The 19,293-nt window shown below is 52.2% G+C and overlaps 8 protein-coding genes across 8 annotated transcripts; 5 read left to right on the forward strand and 3 right to left on the reverse strand.

Annotated features, from left to right (window-relative positions):
* Positions 1–209: 209 nt before the first annotated feature.
* K489DRAFT_333158 (uncharacterized protein) lies at positions 210–2,034 on the forward strand. The gene is made up of 2 exons (XM_033602167.1): positions 210–717; positions 819–2,034. The coding sequence occupies exons 1-2, from the start codon at positions 313–315 to the stop codon at positions 1,950–1,952; spliced, it is 1,539 nt and encodes a 512-aa protein (XP_033461860.1). The 5' UTR covers positions 210–312; the 3' UTR covers positions 1,953–2,034.
* K489DRAFT_351773 (ClpP/crotonase) lies at positions 2,022–3,239 on the reverse strand (the record flags this gene model as incomplete). The annotated part of the gene is made up of 2 exons (XM_033602454.1): positions 2,022–2,649; positions 2,845–3,239. 2 exons carry the CDS (start codon positions 3,237–3,239, stop codon positions 2,079–2,081), a joined length of 966 nt encoding a protein of 321 aa, XP_033461861.1. The 3' UTR covers positions 2,022–2,078.
* Positions 3,240–3,699: 460 nt separating this feature from the next.
* On the forward strand, positions 3,700–4,408 carry K489DRAFT_368061 (uncharacterized protein; the record flags this gene model as incomplete). Its single annotated transcript, XM_033602919.1, has 3 exons — positions 3,700–3,819; positions 3,926–4,011; positions 4,117–4,408. 3 exons carry the CDS (start codon positions 3,700–3,702, stop codon positions 4,406–4,408), a joined length of 498 nt encoding a protein of 165 aa, XP_033461862.1.
* Positions 4,409–7,096: 2,688 nt separating this feature from the next.
* On the forward strand, positions 7,097–10,333 carry K489DRAFT_142633 (Piwi-domain-containing protein). The gene is made up of 2 exons (XM_033599148.1): positions 7,097–7,304; positions 7,367–10,333. Exon 2 carries the CDS (start codon positions 7,416–7,418, stop codon positions 10,221–10,223), a length of 2,808 nt encoding a protein of 935 aa, XP_033461863.1. The 5' UTR covers positions 7,097–7,304; positions 7,367–7,415; the 3' UTR covers positions 10,224–10,333.
* Positions 10,334–10,612: 279 nt separating this feature from the next.
* On the reverse strand, positions 10,613–13,061 carry K489DRAFT_377352 (VHS-domain-containing protein). Its single transcript, XM_033604132.1, has 2 exons — positions 11,197–13,061; positions 10,613–11,103 (listed from the first exon to the last, which is right to left on the reverse strand). Exons 1-2 carry the CDS (start codon positions 12,946–12,948, stop codon positions 10,897–10,899), a joined length of 1,959 nt encoding a protein of 652 aa, XP_033461864.1. The 5' UTR covers positions 12,949–13,061; the 3' UTR covers positions 10,613–10,896.
* Positions 13,062–14,103: 1,042 nt separating this feature from the next.
* On the forward strand, positions 14,104–14,919 carry K489DRAFT_142774 (uncharacterized protein). Its single transcript, XM_033599151.1, has 3 exons — positions 14,104–14,333; positions 14,395–14,830; positions 14,902–14,919. The coding sequence occupies exon 2, from the start codon at positions 14,417–14,419 to the stop codon at positions 14,813–14,815; it is 399 nt and encodes a 132-aa protein (XP_033461865.1). The 5' UTR covers positions 14,104–14,333; positions 14,395–14,416; the 3' UTR covers positions 14,816–14,830; positions 14,902–14,919.
* A 1,356-nt stretch (positions 14,920–16,275) lies between these two features.
* K489DRAFT_368065 (uncharacterized protein) lies at positions 16,276–16,797 on the reverse strand (the record flags this gene model as incomplete). The annotated part of the gene is made up of 1 exon (XM_033602920.1): positions 16,276–16,797. One exon carries the CDS (start codon positions 16,795–16,797, stop codon positions 16,276–16,278), a length of 522 nt encoding a protein of 173 aa, XP_033461866.1.
* A 228-nt stretch (positions 16,798–17,025) lies between these two features.
* On the forward strand, positions 17,026–19,175 carry K489DRAFT_142661 (uncharacterized protein). Its single transcript, XM_033599149.1, has 3 exons — positions 17,026–17,293; positions 17,350–17,363; positions 17,418–19,175. Exons 1-3 carry the CDS (start codon positions 17,253–17,255, stop codon positions 18,857–18,859), a joined length of 1,497 nt encoding a protein of 498 aa, XP_033461867.1. The 5' UTR covers positions 17,026–17,252; the 3' UTR covers positions 18,860–19,175.
* The last annotated feature ends 118 nt before the right edge of the window (positions 19,176–19,293 follow it).

Consider the following 19,293-nt stretch of genomic DNA (forward strand, 5'->3'; position numbering starts at 1 on the left):
CTGACATGTGATATCTATCACTCTCTTGTCTGCCCCTGGCACACGAGAGCCGTGGAAAGCTCTCTCAATGCATTGTGAACAGGATGGTCCAGCAACAGCGGACAATTCCGCGCCAGGGGCGTGGACGACGTGATGTCGTCACAAAAGGCGCTAAAGAATGCCGCATTCGAACACCGCAGGTCGGTGTCCACGCGATGTCCTTTACCAAAGTGAACACTGCTCAATCGCCTCGACTCTTTACACCGCTTAATTTCATCTGCTTTAATTCTTTAATTCACAAACAATGTCTCTGTGAAAAGACGTCACGCGATCATGGAACCCTCAAGTACCCGTACCGAAGCCGAGTTGGAACAATTCCGCCAGCAATGGCGCGAAGAAGTGTCGGCACGAAACAAGAAGCCGACCAGCAGTCGTGAGGCAATCAAGGCCCAAGACAAGGCAGCACAACCCGCCAAACAACGACCGGTACAAGCAGCGACAGCATCCACTGCCAAGCGGAAAGATGTCGACTACTCTGAGGAGCTCGAACCACGAGCTTATCATGATCTTCCTGATAAGGAAGATCAATTGAAATTGGGCGTTGAGGGTCAGGCTCATGATCGGAACGATGCGTTTCGAGAACCAGAATCGGCTCTAGAACATTACGAGCGTGCCGTAGAGAGGGAGACTCAGGGCAATCTGGGAGAAAGCATGAAGCATTATCGAATAGCGTTCAAGGTAAGACCGTCTCCCCGTAAAACACAACAGCTTTGCTTTGAGTTGTGTACACTCGCCGCAGATACGACGGAGAAGAATTCTGCTAAAGCTACGTCCTATAGCTCGATGATGCCGTCGATCAAGCTTACAAACGCAAACACTTTCCGGATTCGTCTTTTGTCAAGCCTAAGCTCACGCAAAACGATCCATCCTCGCTGACCTCTACTGCTGCTCAACGTAGTGAAAGCAGCATACCCGCAACGCTTTTGCAGCTGATAGAAGACTTCTCATCGTTACGCATCGAGCCTCCTGAGCCGCCTACAGACGCTTCGCCACCGGAACGCTGTGCTTTGGGTGAGCTGCCAGAGGAAATCTTATCACAGATCCTCCAACGGCTTGCGATTGTCGATGTCGCTTCTTTCGCCCGAACGGCGCGAGTATGCAAACGTCTCGCGTACCTAGTAATGACGGAGGAGTCTATCTGGAAGCGCGTGGCGACAGGATCCGAATTCGGCTTCGGCGCGATGTGCTATGACTTCGCATGCGGCATCAATGGCGGGCCATTGATTAACGAGCCTGATTACGATCCTACCTTATCCTTCTACACTTCAGACTCTAGCAAGACTCTCGCCACCGCTTCAGAGAGTTTCCCCCTTACCACCGCCGAGACCCTTCTCCAGACCAGCTACGCATCCTCTTGGCGCCAACTCTTCCGCTCACGCCCACGTATCCGCTTTGGTGGCTGCTACATCTCGACAGTAAACTACACCCGCGCTGGTGCCAATTCCACTAACACCCTGACTTGGGGCGCTCCTGTCCACGTCGTGACCTACTTCCGGTACCTACGCTTCTTCCGGGATGGGAGCTGTATCAGCCTTCTCACGACGTCCGAGCCGGTTGACGTCGTGCACCACCTAACGCGGGCCAATCTTCACGCCCACCACTCCACGGGAAGTATGCTGCCCAACGCAGTGATGAAAGACGCGCTCCGCGGCCGCTGGCGGCTGTCGTCCCTCAAACACGACGGCCATGAGGGCGAATTATTCGTAGAGACTCAGGGCGCGAATCTGAAATACACGTATCACCTTCATCTGGCGCTTACGCACGCGGGTAAAGGGGCGCGGAACAATAAATTGGCGTGGAAAGGCTTCTGGAGCAAACATCGGATGACGGATGATGTGGCCGAGTTTGCGCTGCGGAATGATCGAGCGTTCTATTGGAGTCGGGTTAAGAGTTATGGAATCAAGGGGGAGTAAACGATGAATGTGACGAAATCTTCTTTTCCTTTTTAAATCTTGAGACGTAAAACACATGCTAAATATATTCTCCTCTTCCTCCATTTTCTGTCACGCCATTGCCATTACTGTATGGGAACTATTCCTTTAACGACCCTTGAATACCGGTTTCCTCTTCTCCCCAAACGCCTTCAGCGCCTCCAATCGGTCCTCCGTCGCCAGAATGCTATCATACGCCGCGTTCTCACTCTCCTCGCCAGTCTTCCATCCATTCACGGCCTGCATCGCCGCGCCCACCGCAAGCGGTCCGCCCGCGCAGATATCCATCGCCATCTGCATCGCCTGGTCCAGGACCTTCTCCCTCGCAAGACCGGGAGTCTTAGTATCCTCCTCGGTGACTTCCACAAGACGATCGCACAGGCCCAAGAAATATGCCTCCGGCCCGCCGATTCTGCGGCCTGTCAGGATGAGATCCCGCGCGCGCGTCTCGCCGATCAGAGCGGGTAGTCGGTAGGTTCCACCTGCACCTGGGACGATGGCGAGGCGGGTTTCTGGGAGCCCGACGACGGCGGTCGAGGCGAACACTCGGAAGTTGGTGCACAAGGCGAGCTCGAGGCCACCGCCGAAGGCAGTGCTCGAGACGGCGGAGATGGTCGGGACGGGAAGCGTCGAGAGGCGAGAGAAGGTACCACGGAGGGAGGCGAGGAAGGCGCGGGTGCTGCAAAGCAATGAATGTTAGTCGAGTGGTTCGTAATGCGCATGCAATCGTCGTCTTCAAGCTGGTGGGCTCCCTGCGGAACAGAGACGTATCCACACTTTCTCGGCGCCAACGTGGAGAAGTGCGCAAGTCGACAGCAGCAGTAGTACCGACAACAATGATACGGAGAGTCAATAAAGAAAACGAAAGACCTACTCCTCCTCCGTGAATGTGAGTCTCTCCTTCAGATCGGCTCCCGCGCAGAACGCATCGTCGCTTTCACTCGCCAGCACAATGGCGCGAATTCCACTCTTCACGCCATCCGCATGTAACCGTTCGACGACCTCGCGCAGCTCGCCGAGCAATTGCTGAGAAATAGCATTGCGCGCCTTGGGTCGGTTCAACGATAAGATGGTGATCTCGCCGGCGTGGGGGGCAGGTACGTTGCTGATTCGGATGGAGGAGGAGAGCGAGGTTGCATAGGTGCGTCGGCGGGCGGCGGTGGTGGTCGTGAGGATGTTGTTGATGCGGTTCTGGTGGTAGGCGGTGAACTGCTGCTTCAGCCATTGTCGGCCGCCATGTTGGCAGGCGCGTGGAGCTTGGGAGAACATGATCCTACTCGCGCTTCTACTAGCATTGACGATGTCACGGTATTCAATAATATGCAATAAAGCTCTAGTAAAGACGGATGCGCAGAGAGCTGGAGAGAGCTAAGCCGGCGGATGGGCGGGCTGGTGACGAAAGAGAGAGTGGGGACACACGAATCGCTGGTGGCCCCCGACTGGAGCGGACGCACGCGCACGAATCCGCCGACGAACCCACGACCCATGCGCCGGCAATGCGCCCGAAGCCTGCCCACCTGAAGAATTACCACCGTGTATGTGTATCATCACACACGTTTTTTTTGGCAAGACCTCTTCCACCAAAAACGACAGACAAGCCACACATAGCGTGAAATATTCAGATATCCGCTTGGGAAAATTAAACACACACTTTTGAAACCATGATCCTGCTCCAGAAAAGGAATGTGTTTGACTATAACTTTACATCCGAGCCAATGCTAGATTCAATATGGTGCAACATCAGCGATTTACGGCGGACGGCTTGAACTCCGTTGTTGCTGACGCCAAAGTGTCGCTTGTCGATGAGAAACGCGGAGGCGTTGATCTGACGTCCGGTGTGATTCGTCGCGTAAGTTGTATCTTCGGCGTTGGTTTGAGCATTGTCAAGCATGAAGAAGGGAATGTTCAATCAACCCGGGTCTGCAATGTGCGAGTTTTGTAAGGTTGGCATGTAGTTGCCCGCGAATGTCAGATATCCGGATGATCTGGTGCCTGGCACGAGGATGATCGGCATTGCAGCTGCTCCATCCCTGAAACTCCTGTAAGTGGTATATGCATGACGGCTCTCGCAGTGGACCTTCTGCCAGACTGAACTGGCCACCCTTTGACCCGGCTTGAGGATATATCGCATTCTTCAGATTTCTAGTAATGAACTTGTTGAAGCTGTTCTCGCCGGTCAGAAATCTACCCAGGATGTCGACGACATTCACCACACTGTTCGTAGTCAGGCCGGCTTCGACAACATGTGCTACGCCGTTAGAGGTATCTTTGATATTCGTGGGCGTCTACGGGACAAACATGGCGAGCTCGCAGCGGATATGCCAAAGGGAGCAGCAGTGGCCTTGACAAGCTGCAGGTCATGCGGGACGTTGCGTAAGATGTTGTCAGTGACGTTCGGATTGATGGCGCAATTTCAACTATCGCAAGCACTTGGATAGATCTCCAGTCAGAGTCAGCCGCGCATTTCCCAGCTCTTGTTTGCTTCCGAGATCTGTACTGCCAGTACTGTAGTGAGACGAGCGAGGTCTTGATACAAGCTGGCGCTTGGACTTCGCAAAGACCAAAGGTGCAAAGACAGGTTAAGCACAATTCTGATTGTAAGGTTCAATATTTCTGTGCTCCACATAGGAACGTGTCCAGCGGACGGTAAATTGATGTATGAAAGCATCATCGCATATTGACCGTGCCCAGGTGGGCTCTGCTCTTTGGAGAACTTACCAACTCACCGTGGTCTCGTCAATGGGCGGAAAACAGCTTGGGCTGCACACATCTTGCCATCAATTGTCTCTTCTCTATCTGTTCAGCGTAGGATCGCTTCACAGACCGTAGTCCAGCGGCAGATATGCGCCTTTGTTTTAATTTCATGAAAGCGAGTAGCTATACGATCACGTCGCTCTGAAAACAGGAATTCCACCTCTGCTCTACTTCTGACTTCTAGTTCCTTGCACATTAGCTTTTCTAGTGCACGATATTTGTCTACATCGGGGGTCTGAGGCTCTTCGTGAACAAGGCGAGTTGACCTGGTAGGCGAGGGATGTGCCTTTTCGTCGATCGAAGGGTCGGCGTAGTCCCAGATTCCATTAGCGAGGAAGTATCGTTTAGTGTGCATCATTCACTCATCGGGGTCTGAGGACGAATTGAGCTTCTTTCAGAAAATTTCCATATTTTTGATCTAGGGATCCGTTCTCCTGAATTCTCAGGGGCAAGTGACAGGTCAGAGTACGACAACGACGTTCTTACGAAAATTGCTTATGTAGGGAATTCCCGAGCATCGCAGGCGCAGAACGTCCTAGGCTAAGCACATCGATGGGCTCATAAAATTACGCAAACACCAATTTGCGTGTAAGATAAGCAGATGGCCGAAATTGTGCAGTACGAAAGGTCTGGATGCGAGGCGACTGCCAAATGACCGGGCGACAAGGTTACATGTGAGGTGCCTGAGGCACAAACAATGGGCCACAGTCCTTTGACGTCCAACTTCCAATATTCCAAGGTTTGCATCATCAAAACGCCTATTCAGCTTGGTGATCTTCCGGCGGCTGGCGTTTGCTTCGTTCAAGTATGTCATCGTGAATTGATGCGCCCGCATCTTCCCAGAATGCTCCGAACAGAAAAGAGCCCATCGCTTATCGCGTTGAGGATGAAGCAAGCGTTGTGCCAAGTTCTGACCTTTCCACCTCAAAAAACCCTATACAGACGTTGAGTTGTGAAGAACAGCTGCTCGTGCCAGCAGCCTCGAACATACTGGACTTGTTTTTCATAACGCCGTCGAAAGATACAGGGACCCATCGTTCAGCATTAACAAGGCGACCCTGACGTGTGCGATTCATTGCAGAGTTTTACCATCTTTATCGTTGAGCCCGACGAGTCTGGAAGCAGTGCTCTCACCTGAAAATGCATATTTGCTGGAAAATTACCTAGGTAGGAATCATGTCTCCAAAGATCAGCGTTCATGGCGCTGCGCGACAAACCTTCGCGAACCCCCTTGCGCGTCAGACTCAACGCGATGTTTGGATACTACTACTCATAACGCAAACAGCTTGAACCTGCTTAGGCTCACGCAATTGGGACCTTGTCAGCAAAGCCTGAGAATCTCTCGTTGATTGCACTAAATTGGCGAGGTCTTTGAAGATTATCCTCCAAGTCACGCGCTTGACAGCTGCACTGGCTATATTCGTGTAAGGCCTTGAACATCTTGTGTTGCAGCTTGACCTGCTAGACGTTCAATGAATCATGGAAGTGAGATTGTCGGCAGTTTCGATTTCTTCCATTCAAGAATCAAAGTCGCGGATGACCACGCTTCGTCAACACTGCGAGAGTTCGGACGAAGGTGTTGACAAGTAGCTCATAGTGGTGTACAACGGAGATATCGCAAATTGTGGGATGCGCAAATCGACTGATGGTGGCGTGCGATCTTGACGACGTCGGTTGGTGTTTGGCTTGATAATAGCATTAGGCTGTCCTGCGCAAGGACGACGACCCTCGATTTGTTGTTACTCCGCCTTAGATCGCATCTGACACGGAGATGAATATGTGGCACCAGTCTCTTCAATGCCTGTTCACGCATGCTTGACCGTTTTCAACCTGGTAATAAATGTCATGGGACACGATCAATCTCATTGGGTTTGCATCTACTCGACGACTTGACTTGTGCTGAATTGCAGGTCACCGATACTACTAAACAACCTTGGAACCTTGGAAGTGTCACGGGCTTCACGTATCACACGCAATGGTCCTCAGAAAGTCACGTATTCACTTGCAGCATGCAAAAAATCTTCATGTCGACCCTGCACTCAACTATCAGCTCGTGATCTTCTCCAGAACTCACCTCACCTACCAGATAGTGCATGTGTCAGTGAAAGGAAGTGCGCTCTTGCCTGTTTCGCGCTCACTTGACAACCAGGTACGTCACTGAACAGGCATCCAGCACCATGGTTACAATGTTGACATGTGATGGCAGTTTCCTTAAAAGAACACTCAATGCCAGCCACTCAACACTTTTCTTCCCTCTCACCACCACCACCACCGACAACACTCAGCCGCCTCTCTCTTTGCTCAACCATTCACCCACCCACGCCCTCAAACAAGCACCTCTAATTTCTCACTTCCATTCTTCCGACACAACCATTTCCCACCATCTCTGGCGGCGCAATCCGCTGACCTTCTGCATAACTTGCACTGCCTTCGATTACAACAGGCAGGACTTACTCAAGTCGTCACTTCAACAACTTTTTCTACAAAAGTAACCCAAACAAGCGAACAATTCACAAGGCGTTTTTTTCGACCTGACGACTACCCTAGAGCTCCGAGTTTGTTGTCAAGGTGTTCAATATCGTGAGTGACGAGTCACAAACATCACACAGTCACAAATATTGATGCTGACACTTATTTGAGAGATACCACAACGCTTGAACTACCAACAATATCAACTACACGGCTTCCAAGATGTCGACCTCTCGCGGACGGCAGTCTTCTGAGCGTGAGCCCACGACCCCCACGCGCAGTCTGAGACGCAGTTCGGGTCAGGAGCAGATGGGTTCTCCTGCTCGTTCTCATCGTGGCTCCGATGCCGGATCCCAGCATGGATCACAACCACGCCGTCCAACGACACAGCAATTGGTTCCAGTGGCCATGGCCAAGAACGTGGATCTACCATCTGCTGGATGGTACGCCTTCCGAAACATGGAAGTACCGAACGTCCTGCCCGCTCGCCCAGCTAAGCCATCGGCTGCTGGTCAGGCCATCAAAGTCGGACTGAACACCTTCAATGTGGCTGGAATTAAGCTCAAGCCGGTATATCAGTACGACGTGATGATTGGCAGCGGCACGGAGAAGCGCGGTCTTATCAAAAAGGTCTGGGGAGTGATCAGCAAGAAGCTCGGCGCTGCTTTCATCTTCGATGGCGTCAACCTTGCTTGGTCACAAACCAGGGTCGACCGTGAGGTTCGTATGCTCGTTGATATGGATAAGGAGCAAGGCCGTGAAACGCGTTCGGGCAAGAGTAACGAACATCGGGTGGTTGTTCGTCTAACAGCGACAATCGCTTTCGACAAGCTAGACGCATACCTTCGGAACGGTGTCAGCTTTGACAAGGATATCCTTATGGCTATCAACTTCTTGGATCACCTGCTTCGCGAGTGGCCATCAAGTCAATACACAGCAATCAAGAGAAACTTCTTCCAGCACGGCGAGCGACGTTTCGATCTGGGCGGCGGCATCGAAGCCTTCAAGGGTGTGTATCAGACGATGCGTATCGTTCACGCGGGACCAAAGCTTGCACGCCTCTCAGTCATACTGGACGTTGCGAACGGTACCTTCTGGACACAGGGCCGTTTATTGGACACTGCCGTGACCATTTGCGGTGCTCGTGATCCCGGCGATCTTCAGAATAAACTCCGTCAAAACCCACGGCAAGGTGAAATCTTCCTCAAGAAGTTGCGAAAACTCCACGTTGTCGCTAAGCATCGCGATGGTGAGCCCATTCCTATTGTCGTTGATCGTTTCGTGTTCCAGAGTGCAAAGGAGCGGAAATTCGAAGGCGCAGATGGAAAAACCATCTCGATCTACGAATACTACGCGAAGAAGTACAACGTCTACCTGAAGTTTGACCTGCCTCTTGTCAAGGCCACTCGTGGCCAAAACACGCTCTTCCCAATGGAGCTTCTCTACATTGAGGAAAACTCTCGTTACAACTTCAAGTTGGACGAGCGACAAACGTCGAACATGATCCGCTTTGCCGTCGAGCCGCCACCGCAGCGCTGGCAGGCGATCGAGCATGGCTTGAAGATGTTGAACTGGAACAACGATCCTTACCTTAAGCAACACGGCCTGCAAATTGACACCCGCAAGACAGTTGTTGACGGTCGTCTTCTGCCTGCTCCGACCGTCAAGTATGGCACGGGTGAAGCTAAGCCTGGCACTTCTGGTCGATGGGACTTAAAGGGCAAAAAGTTCCTCACGCCTAATCCGGTTCCATTGAAGTCCTGGGGTGTCTGCGTCGTCTCTGGTCGTCGGGGCGGAAAGCCTGATCGTTCGGTCATAGAAAACTTCATGAAGGCATTCATCCAGACATACCAGAGTCATGGCGGCCGAGTCGAAAACAAGACCCCAATTCTTATCGGCGGCGAAGGCGAAGACGCCGGATCCTGGGTAACAGAAACGTGGAACCGTGCAGGTCAGCAGTCAAACATGCGTCCACAAATCCTCGTGTTCATCCTCCCGGACAAGAACTCTACCGTATACAATCGCATCAAGCGCTCTGCAGAATGCCGATATGGCGTTGTTTCGCAGTGCATGCAATTTGCGCATGTTCAAAAGTGCCAGGGCCAGTACATGTCTAACGTCTGCATGAAGTTCAATTGCAAGCTTGGCGGCAGCACATCTCGAGCGACCGGACAGAAATCATCAGGTCCTACTGGCTTGTTCACGGCAGGTCCTCCTATGATCATTGGAGCAGATGTCTCACATGCTGCGCCCGGTACGCAAAACTTGTCAATGGCGGCCATGACGATGTCACTCGACAAACTGGCAACTCGCTTCGCTGCAACAGTCCAGACGAATGGCTACCGTACAGAGATGATTTTGACGGAGACCATACAAAAGGACTTCGGCCAATTGGCTCAACAGTGGATGAAGAATGTGAACAACGGCAAGATTCCATCTCGTGTCTACTACTTCCGCGACGGCGTTTCCGAAGGACAATATTCACAGGTCCTTGAACAAGAAGTCAGTGATCTTAAGGCTCTTTTCAAGACCTTCGGTGGCAAGGACGCCGGCGCATGCAAATTCCTAGTCGTTGTTGGCTCGAAGCGCCATCATGTGCGATTCTTCCCAGAGCGTGGCGATCGCAATGGCAATCCGCTACCAGGAACCTTGGTCGAAACTGGAGTTACTCATCCTTTCGAGAACGACTTCTACCTTTGTGGTCATGTCGCCCTCAAGGGCACCGCTCGCCCTATGCACTACCACGTCCTACTGAACGAGCCTGAACTTAGCAATGAGGAGATACAAACCATGATTTACGAACATGGCTACCAATATGCGCGGGCCACCACACCGGTTTCGATGTTCCCGGCCATCTACTACGCTCACATCGCGTCTCTCCGCGGAACATGTCACGATCTGAAGTGGAATGACAGCTCCAGCGGAAACGAGAAGCCTTCGAGCGACTCGACGCCGGCGCCAGGGGACTTCTCAAAGTGTATGGATATGCCGAACCAGGGCGAAATCAGGACGTCGATGTGGTTCATTTGAGCAGAGAAGGGCAGCGAAGCATCCAAGTGCGCGGCTGTGACTACGTTTGAGGTGGAGGATCTGTGTGGAGGTGCGATCGGCGGAGGGAGACGATTCCAGATCTGCTTTGGTACCGGAGGGAAAAGTTCTGCAAAGTGCACTTGCTGGGCCTGAAGAAAAGTAAGATCCGCTTGATGAGGGATGGCTCACAGTTGGGGGTTTCACTCATTTTTGGTTGAGGTCAATCGAGTTTGGTCGGATGGAGGGATTGGGCCGAGACTGCTTCGTTCGTTTGTAAAAGTGGCGCCTTGGAAGCCGCAGGGCAAAAAAAGAAAAAAGTTGGAGTTGCTCCAATCCAAAAATTATCGTGATCAATCGCTTTACCGCGTGACTCTGTGAAAATGATGGTCGACATATTCCCCTCAGCTCATAGGAAATGGGAGCCATGCACCAGCGAGTTCGTCACTCTCAACAGGGTCAGATTTATGAAGCTTGACTTCGCAGCTAATGCGCAGTAACGAATACGAGAGACAGTCAACCAAATCATGAGAGATCCGGTGAAACATAACGCGGGAAAAGAGGCTCTAGTATTTCCATTTCACTTCCTCCATTTTGGGCCATTCGCCTCTCGGCGAGATATCTAAACTTCATTCCCGCATCTCCGCCTCTGCCATTCAGCAAAAGAGAGATGTGATCATGGAATGCCTAATCCCTCGATACTTCCCATGGCCTCCTTGTGCGCGTTGGTCGCGCCCAGGGTCATGCTGGCGCGCCAGCGCATCTTGACCGTTGTGCCTGCGCCGCGCGCACAGCCTTGTAATCTGACGACTTGCGTGATGCCGTCTTTTTGGTTGGGAGCTAGGGCGCGGGAGGATTGCGGGTCGAGGTGGAGGGTGTAGGCCTGTAAGATCAATATGCTGTTAGTGGGAAGGGAATACTTGAGAGAGTGTGACGGGATGAGAGAAGAACTTTGGTGGATGGAGGATCAGTGTACCTTTGTGACGGCCAATTGGAAGGTCAGATCGCGGATGGGTTGGGATGTGAGGTTGGAGATGCGGCTGCTGATGAGGAGCTCGGTCTCGCTGGATCGTCGGACTGTGAAGTTGACGCGGATCTCGCCGTTGTTGGTCACGAGAATCTCGGCCGGTTGATCTGGTGGGAGTGATGATGAGAATTGCCACTCATCGTTGTCGAGGACGGTGCTGCTCGATGATGGTGCCGCAGCAGGCGTTGCGCTGCTGCCACCAAGGCCGAGGAGGTCGATGCCATTGCCATTGCTGGATGATGCGGGAGCTGGGGGAGGTTTTGTCGCGGAGGTATATTGGAAGGGACTGGCATTGCGAGAAGGCGATGTGATAGACGCAAAGGGATCCGCTTTCTTCTGTGGAGGCTGCTGAGGCTGCTGTTGCTGTTGCGGTGGTTGGTATGGCGCAGGACTTGACACCACGGATTTACCCGCGCTGGACGAAGCAAATATCGAGTTCGGTGCCACTTGCGGTTTTGATGATTGCTGAGAGAATTGCGCCATAATGTCGTTGGTCCCAAGTGAGATGCCTCCGCCTTGGCCATAGTTCCCATCGCCCATGTTCAAGCCTAGAAGATCATCTTCGAGAGCATTGCCTTTGGCTTTCGGAGCAGATGACTCGGCTGACGCTGGCGCTGCTTCTTCCGCACCACCAAAGTCAATTAATGACAACTCATTATGTGGGCCTTTCTTCACGCCTGCGCCGCTTACGCCCAGAGTGCCCTTTGGAATAGCGTTTGCTCCAGCTACATCACCCTTCTTCATTAACTTGTATCGCTCTATTGTGCGGTGAATACTGTCATTGATCTCGAAGAGCTTTGCAACGGCCTCGTGGTCGTCGCTCTCCTCCTCGCACATCTTTTGAATCTTTGGATGTGCGCTTGCAAGAGCGTTGGCGAGCTCTTCGTACACATCACCTGATTGCATCTCCTGTCCTTCCCGGTGATCCTGCAACATTTCCTCGAGCAATTTGGCCTTTTGCTGGATTCCGGCGACCTCCTCAGCCGCTTTCGCACGGTAATCGGTCTTGTGACGTGTATCATATCCGGCCATGATTTTCATCAACCTATTGGCCTCCTGAAGGTCATGGGGTGTCCCTCGCCGGATCAACTCCTGAAGCTTGGCGCTCTGTGCAGCGCGCTCCTCCGCCTCCATCTCTTCAGCACTGCGCAAGTTGTCACTCGGGTTGAGCACCGCCGCGTCCTCTCGCTTGACCTTAGGGAACGTATATCCCTTGTAATGCAGCAACCGGTGCATATCCCGGATGAAGCCAAGGTCTTCCTTGTATTTGCTCGTCTCACATATCGTCCTGCGCCATTCCTCCACGAGCTCCAGAATGCGATTCTGCACACGGGTAGTCCGAATCGGCGGCCGCTCCGGAAAGCGGCGGACCAACTCATTCAGAAACTCCTTGGTCGAAATCTGAAGGTGGAAAGGGTATCCGCAGTTCTTGACGCAAATGTCCAATAAGCTCAAGGCCAACAGACTGACATTGGGATTGCGGTGGTTGACATATTGCACAATGGCCACCGCCGCCTCACGAGGTGCAGCACCCTGCTTGGCATTGATCAGGTCGGTAATCTCCAAGGATAAGGCGAGATTGGGCTCGAAGTTCTCTGGTGAACAAGCATTCTGGATATACCGCTGGAGGGGTGTCGCTGCAGGTTCGGTGGGGTAAGCGAAGCGGTCGCGAGTCGCCTGTCGCGCGGATGCGGCCTCCATGGCCGGCCAAATGAGAGCTGACTATCCGGCAAGGATATCAATCGGTTGGCGATGCGCCCTGGAATTGATTGGAGATGTCGGGAATGCTCGTTTAGTGTGCTCCACCTTCGAGCTACGAGGCTCGAAAACAGTATTCGTGAATGCAAATACCCTAAGACCAAACCCTAAGCCTAGAGTCGTCGACGCGGGCTCTGCCGAGCCGTCCGCCCACCATGACGACATGCCCGTTGAGGTCTATTTGGGTGCACGTGGGAGTCGGAGAAAAATGCCTATTCGGAGTTTACGACAAATCTAAGATCTAATGCAACCTTGGAAAAGTCCCATCACTACACCTGCCGCCCAACAAGCTGTCCTGTAGCTCGAGAAATGGCGCGCGGACCGACATGGCGCTTGCGTATGGGTCCGAACTGATTAATGCAGCGAAACCCTCCGAGCTATGTGACCGGAGGCTTTGCACGTTATTGGAATCAACATTACTCCATTGCTGCAGACTAGCACATTCTACATCGAACCTACCAGAGACATAAGAACGACGATTTTCATACCGATGACCTTGATAGAGAGACTCGGTGATCTTATGCAAGTGCAGTCTGCAGCAGTATGGTGTATTGTCAGGGAGCGACACTGATAGATACATGGTTGACATAATGTATTCTGCAACAATGACTTGATAGTAGTCCCTGAATGCACAAGGCAAAGACAAGGAGATACGGGCCGGCCAAGCGACTGGATATTGTTCGAAGGGTATGTGACCGACGCAAGAACGTTCATCCTTCGGCACACAGGTACGTACTAGATAGCAACCATGGCTGTCTCAACCTGGAGTCTACGCCGAGGTCGAGTCGCGGCATCTCTGAGCTCACATTCACGATATTACCCACCTCAGGATTTCGATCTAAGCATTCGACGGACAGCTGTCGCGGCTTCTGCATGACTCAACACGCAATCCAACGATCGACCGATTGGAATCCTTCGCTACCTCAAAATGGATCGACCTATTCCAGCGTCCAGTGCGCCTCGAAGGAGAGAGGGAATATTGTCCAGGCAAGTTCAGTCAGCTCCCGGCCGCCGGACTGTACATGCTGACATGTGGACCGACATGTAAAACGTATGGGATTGTGGCGTTTGTCCGGAAGCTTTATCAAGGTACAGGACGTATTTGTAAAGATAAAGCAGTCATCAGGTATTTGTTGCTGATGCAGTCTCGTGAGAGTCATCGTGAAGGATCATGCACATCGTGAGATTTGTCGTGAAGGATCACCTACCCCGTGAGAGTTGTTGTGAAGGATCACCTACATATATGAACTATCTTGTGTGTTTAAATATAAGCTTTTATCGGTCAAGCCCGGGCATCTTTTGCTTTTTATCGGGAACAGAGCTTATTTGTTGGTGCATGTCCGGCAGGAGGTTTGTAAGATTGGCATGTGAAGCTGACTTGCATCGCAGACTCACGATATCTCCGTTGAGAATGCGCCGTGCTTTCTGCATCGGCCTGCAAGAATCTGTACAATCGAAGCCGGACATGACAATGTGGTTTCATGCAATTGACTCTCCAAGACGGTGGCGATCGATGGCCCCGCTCGATCACGCATTTCACAAAGCGGCCTTATCTAGTCTACATCAGACAGAAGATCTTGTCCGGAAATTGACGAGCTGGATCCATGGTATGACCCGGTTGTTTCGCCAATTAAGATGTCAGAGTATCTCACTGGAAGTGACTCAAGACACTTATACCTCTTCGTCCACGTGGAGAGCTGCGATCTTTACAAAAGTTCGGAACTCTAGAATGGCATTTATGACTCAAAGCGCCTGCCTGATCTTATGCGCGCTGTTCTATCCGATGTGCTCAGGAAACAGCCGAGCCTAATGTAGGGACCACAAGGTAAGCAAGATAGACTTTTGACCGGTCCAAAAAGCAATGATGCATCCGAAATGAAATTTTACCGCATGCAGCCTCAGCTTCATAGCACATGTCGATTCTGGTGAAGGGCACGCACTGCGCGATTTCTTTGGGTAGAAACAAGCGAACATGCATCGCCAAGAAGACGGACACCTGACAAGCTCTCCATCGCCTGTCGCCAGAAGAAGACAACAGCACGATGCGATCGGTGATCTCTCACAGTGCGGTTGCATCATCTGAAGAGCCAAGACGTGAAGAGCCATATACAGAACGCCCACCCTGCGAACTTACAGCCACAATGTGATGGCGTGATAGGAGCAATATTAGTCCAAAACGCATCCCTCCCATGTACGAACCTTATGATATTCTGGTCCTTATCGCAAGCCGTGTGCATGTACTCCTAACAACCAGCCTCCATCTCGCGACACGTGGCTCTGCCCGGATGCCAATGCCCGATGACGAAGGATATTGAAAGGTTCGGGCCATTCAGGGATGGTTTAGACCTCCAATGTGTCAGATCTCGCTCAGATTGTATGCAGTCATCCGGGAACTCCAGCTCGGGCCGATAAAGTCTTGCCATTGTGCACACCTTTGCGAGACAGACCGTGAGAAGAACAAGCATCGGCCAAGAAATATTGAAGCCGCCCTAATGGTCAGTCCTTCCGCTCGGAGGGTTCTTTTCGACCCAACAACCTCCATCTATCGCGCAGACGCTTTGACTTGCGATCGTATGCAATATGTCGTGCGGTTTTGTTTCATTTCGACGCTTGTTGGGGGAAGGATTGTGCCGTTTTGCCTTTCTTCGGGCGGCTCTGGCCCGTTCACACTCTGTTGTTGGATGAACGCCAATCGGTCAGGCCCAGCCACTAAGAAAGAGGTAACACCGCGGTACTCTCGCAAAATCAAGAATCCTTCCAATAAGCTACTGTACTTCTTGCTGTCGCTGCACTCTCAACATTTCTTCGAGACATAAATGCAACTGCTCACTGAAACGTGCGCAACCACGCTGACTGATCATGTCGCGATTGTGACGTCCGTGGCGGTGTTGACGCTCCGGATCGAAGGATCGGGCGACGATCGTGGATTTCTCTCATCCATGGCTTGTTGATGTGCTACGGGGCAGCGTTGCGAATCCCTGCGAATCATGAATGAAGGAATATTGCCCGGTGCGTTTTAGACCAATCTCGCGACGTAGCCGAGAATGTACTGTGTGGGACAATTCGAATTCCTCGCCGCACGTGTTGGCCTCGCTCCCAGTTCGGTCTAGCAATACCTAGACTACGATTTGCTTTGTGCGTTATTGCGCAGGCGATGTACCGAACACACCAGCGCGGACTCGTCTCAAGAGGTATAGAACTCGTGCTGAAAGGCATAGTTTTCGGGCCAACCTATATCACCACGTTTTCCCCTCTCACACCAAGCCCTACTCAAAGGGCGGACAAAACCCTGGGGCACAGCAAAGCCACATTTCGCGCAGCTGACGGAAGCGGCTGCAGCGAACCAACGTGAATGGCTGCGAGCTTGAAATCTCGCCTAGGCAAAGTATAATCCAGGTCCGATAGCAAGCAAGGCGCTCGTCCTGAAGGCTGCACCTCATTGCCGAGACGGGACTTCAGCCACCAGGTCGAAGGCTCCAAATGGACCCGGGCGAGAGACTGCTCGCCATGATCAGCCTCCCACCACAACTCGTAGCCAATCATGGGCTTCGCACTCAAGCGTGGAGCCTGAGATAGACCATCTTTTGCTATCCTTGAACGCAATGCCGAGCCTGCAACGGCGCCAGAAGACAAGCGAGATTTCTCAACATATCCCCACCGTTGCAGGCATGCTTGCGCGGACCCTATAACGCACGCCTTGTGAAGCTCCCTGACCATTGATCGACGAGCTCTCAAAATCCGCGAGGGTGCACGATCTGCAGGACTACTGCCGCCGCGGTCAAGACTCATCATGGTGTCGAACCCTTTGCGCTCGTCTCATGTCGGAGCGAGGTGGACTGGATTGCGGTAGGCACCGGTCACACGTGTTGAAGCGTGTCGACACTGGAACGACGCACCGCATGTCTCGTCGTGTACAGTGTGCATTGGCATGTAGTGGCATGGGTGTGAGCATGTGCCCATGCCGTCATAGGCTTGGACGGCCTGACCGCAGGAGTTATCCTTATGGTTGGCGAAATATCTATGTATATCCATTCTGCATTCCCTCTCGGAACCATCAACCGAATCCAAAGTCACGCCCGGTTTTGCTTATCTGCACCCATACACAGAAAGCTGATCACCGGTGACCTTGATTACCTTCAGTTAACCGTCGATCAATTTGATCGCATCGGGTTTTCTATTATTTGACGCAATCCTCGAGCAACAGATTTGCTCCTTCAAGATTTTCTCTAATTGGTGTTGTTGCAGCCATGACGTCCCCACGGAATCAACATCAGCAGACAATTAGACAGTGAGTACCAATGCTATGTAGCGTTCCAGACACGTCGATGGCTGACAGAAATGTAGGTCCTGCAATAGTTGTACGTTGTCCGTGTAGGAAATCGACCTGCAGCACCGCTGACTGGTATCTTCAGGTGCTCAACAAAAGGTTCGCTGCTCAAAAGAACGACCGAGCTGTACCCGTTGCAAGAACAAAGGCCTTGAATGCGAATATGCCTATAGCAGAAGAACTGGAAGGCGATCCGCAGCTTCACTATCTGCAAGGAGCTCAATTTCTGGTCCCATCGCTGGTGTCCCACAACCGCTCCTAGATGTTGCTTCCGTCTCTTCGACTGGCATGCTTGAAGACTCGAGCACACTCTTCAGCGATTGCAATTTTGCTCCAGGATCCCTTGATGACTTAGACTATCCTATCGCTCCTACTATGATCCCTTTCGAATTTTCCTGGACACCTCCGCCGCCCTTGACAATGAGTAACGGCAGCAGAAACAGTGATAGTGTGAGCAGCAGCAACAGCCTTTCTCCGACAGTCAGCTCAGTCGGCGCTTCAGGAAGCGTTCCATATCATGTTCAACCCAATATCCACCTCCTCAATATAAATGACAATCTGACGAACGATCACGAAATCGGCATGATCCCTGGCTACTGGCCAGATCAATGGCAAGAGATGCAACCCGCGATGAACAACGTCATTAGCACTGCGCAAATTTCACCGGCAGACCTCGCTTTCGCTACTTCAAATACTGGCGCTTTGCCAAAGCAATCTCGAAACTCTCTTGCTCTTTCTCTTGCGCAGACATCGCTGGCATCACCAACACAGACATCACTACCCGATACAACCTCAAATACTACCGAAGATCACCAAGGCGAAGGCGACAATTGCATGAGCCGAGCTCTCGAACTGATCGCTAGCCTCCACAGGCCCGCAAAAAACCCTTGCATCAACGGCAACATTTTTACAAGCATTGTATCCAACACCTCAAATAGTGAAAGCAATACCGAGCCCACCATCGACCAGATTCTCATTACCAACCGTGCCGCCATCGCATCTCTTCTACGCATACTCAACTGTGTGACCTGTCTCGCTCAAGAAGATCGCGGCGTGACCCTCGCCTGCTTTCTCATCGCAGGCAAAATCGTCACCTGGTACGCCACGGCCCTGACCATTGGCGCCGCCACCACAGCACCAGCCGACGATCTCACGACGACCAGCAACGGCATACGCCCAAGCGATACGACTCTCCCAACGTCCATCTTCCTCGGCGACTACCTCCTCGATTCCGCAACCTCACGCTCCGTCCGCGCCGGTTTGATCCTCGCCGAGCTCGCCGAGCACATGCAGCCGCTATTGACGCGACTCGTAGAGCGGTTGCCGGGCATTCCGAATGTCATCGGTGCAGTCGGCAATGAAACTACGATTGTCGATGGCGCTGCTGCCACTGTGGTCGCAGGAGGCAGCGGAAATGGGAATAGCATTGATGGTGGTGGCAAGGGATGTTACGAGTTAAATTGTGCCTTGCGGGAGCGAGTGAGGGGCCTGGTGAACGAGGCGCGAGTGATCAGTCTGGGATGCTGACGATTCTGCCCTGTAAAGATACATATTCTTGGTTTGTTGCCCAGTATATCTTCCGACCCACGCTTGTGGAGAGCGGACGGGCATGGAGAGAGAACGACTTCGCTACGAAATCCCGTGTGAAAGGATTTAAACTAATGTATGGAAAATCCCCAGAGAGCTAAGTGATGTCAAACCTCGATCGTACTGCGTCTCCGAGATATCATTGACTTCTTTTCTGTACGGAGAGCGCCCTCTGTCTCTGTCTATCTCATTCTCTCCGCTCGCTTCCTCCACAGTCCACTCTTTACCCAGAAAAGATAATCAGATCACGATTCTGCCACGAATCACATCGATGCAGGGGCGATGACAAGGTGATCGCCATACCTAGCAAACACATCGCACTACTTCTGCCACGAAGACACCATGTCAAAAGCAAACGCGCGAGTCCAGCAGAA

The sequence above is a fragment of the Dissoconium aciculare genome, assembly GCF_010015565.1.
Source record: "Dissoconium aciculare CBS 342.82 unplaced genomic scaffold K489scaffold_3, whole genome shotgun sequence".
Classification (NCBI taxonomy): Eukaryota; Fungi; Ascomycota; class Dothideomycetes; order Mycosphaerellales; family Dissoconiaceae; genus Dissoconium; species Dissoconium aciculare.